The following is a 1,794-nucleotide window of genomic DNA, read 5'->3' on the forward strand; positions in this document are numbered from 1 at the left end:
AGAAACGGCTCCTTCTCCGCCGCCATCTCTATCATTTCCTCCCCTTATTCCGTCCCAGTCGAGGGCTAAGAGGGTGGACCTGGGGGCTTAACCCCCCCCCTTCCTACACCCGCTCCCTTCCCCCCTTCCCTGGGTGCGCGCGCAGCTCCTCTCGCCTAGTCTCGCGCCCTAGCGCCTCCCCCGAAGCGCGGCCCCCTCGCCTACGAGACCAAAACAAGATGCCCGCGAGACCCGAACTCCAGGAACCAACCGCGCGTGCGCCGACCCTTCTCCTCCACCACTACCGCTTTGCCGCGAGCGCGCACAGCCGAAGCGCGTTCCTCTCGCCCCAGAATCACGCATGCGCACTCCGCCGCCACCCTGGTCGCGCGCGCATCCGAGTACGAACCAACTTAACGGCTCAGGGAGTTTAAATATAGCTCCCTGTAATCCCCCCCAAAAGCCCACCACCCCAAACTGACACCCTACTTCCCTTCGCAGCTATGTTCGTCCCTACTGATATCCTTTGTCTCTGCCGCGCGAACCCACCCACCGTAGGCGGGGACGGGGAGCTGGTGTGAAAAGGTCTCCTTGACACCCGACCCTTGTTCCTGAGGAATGAGTCTCAGCGGTCTCCGCCCGGCTCTAAACCCAACAAGCTCCCTACCCCGCCTCCTTCCTCCCCCTAGCGGGGAGCGCCTGCGCACATCCTTTTGGGCTTGCGCGGGTTGATGCAGCACGTGCTGAGGGTGGTGCCCCGCCCTCCGTCCTAGGGGCGGGGACTGTTACGTCGCTTCCCCAGGTTTGGTACACGTAACGTGCGTTAGCACGATTGGGAGGGGCGTGGCTAAGGAACGGGTAGGCCCTCATGAATTATTCATGACTGGTCTCCGTTTGCCCACCTACTTAGAAGGGCTGGGGGGAACGAGGGTGGGAAGTAGAGGAAGGAGCGAGTGTACTGACCGTCTTCCTACGAGCTGTTCTCAATAAAATACGATAAGTCATTTTAACTCACCCCCCTGGAAAATATTCACTGCTGAACTGAAAAAAATCACTAAAACAGCTGATGTCCAACTTCCTCTTCCAACGAAATGGCCGAGTAGTCCTCTCGCTCCTCAGCCTTCCCCTAATCGCGATCACCTGAGGACACCACGCCCTTCCCTCCGTCTCCCAAAGCCCCGATACCAACGCCCCCGTACCCCACCGGACTCCTGCGCGCTCGATCCCCTAGCCCGAGGACTGCGACCCTATGCCCACCACAGCCACCAATAGCAATACATTCACCACTACCACCAGCTCGCACGCAGGCCTTCCTGAGCGCACGGTGCGGCTTCTCGCCGCCTTATAGATAGATAAACGAGTGTGGGTGGGGAAGAGGTTTAGGCTTGGTTGCCCCGCCTCGGCCAATGAGGAGGAAGCTATTCGACGCCCATTCTACTGGGTGCAAGGCGGCCCGTTCTCCCAACAGTGCTGGGGTGCGGGCCCTGTTGCACCCCAGAGGGTGGGAGAGTCGAGAATGGGGAGGAGAGTCTCAAACAAAATATTAAAATACGGGTGCGAAGGAGACTAAAAGGAGTAATAGGAATCAGGGAACGAAGAGGAAAAGACAGCTTGGGGCAGAGAAAAATTAGTAAAAGAAAGATGTGGTTCATTAACGATCAGGCACTGCTGTGGACGCCTAAAGGAAAAAGTGAGGCCATCTAGGATTATGGGATTTGTAGTTTTACAGGGCGTTAGCGTGAAAGATGGCGACATTCAGCTGCGCAAGCGCAAACGCATCTTCTGGCTGCGCATGCGCCTCAGCGCTGAGAGTTT

The 1,794-nt window shown here is 58.1% G+C and overlaps 1 protein-coding gene across 1 annotated transcript in view; it reads right to left on the bottom strand.

Annotated features, from left to right (window-relative positions):
* Window positions 1–26, bottom strand: part of MEPCE (methylphosphate capping enzyme) — a 3,899-nt gene extending 3,873 nt beyond the window's left edge. The window contains exon 1 of the mRNA XM_014535529.1: window positions 7–26. Coding sequence (XP_014391015.1) covers window positions 7–26 — 20 coding nt within the window. The remainder of the gene's footprint in view (window positions 1–6) is intronic.
* Between the last annotated feature and the right edge of the window lie 1,768 nt (window positions 27–1,794).

Source organism: Myotis brandtii, unplaced genomic scaffold (genome assembly GCF_000412655.1).
Source record: "Myotis brandtii unplaced genomic scaffold, ASM41265v1 scaffold1441, whole genome shotgun sequence".
Lineage (NCBI taxonomy): Eukaryota > Metazoa > Chordata > Mammalia > Chiroptera > Vespertilionidae > Myotis > Myotis brandtii.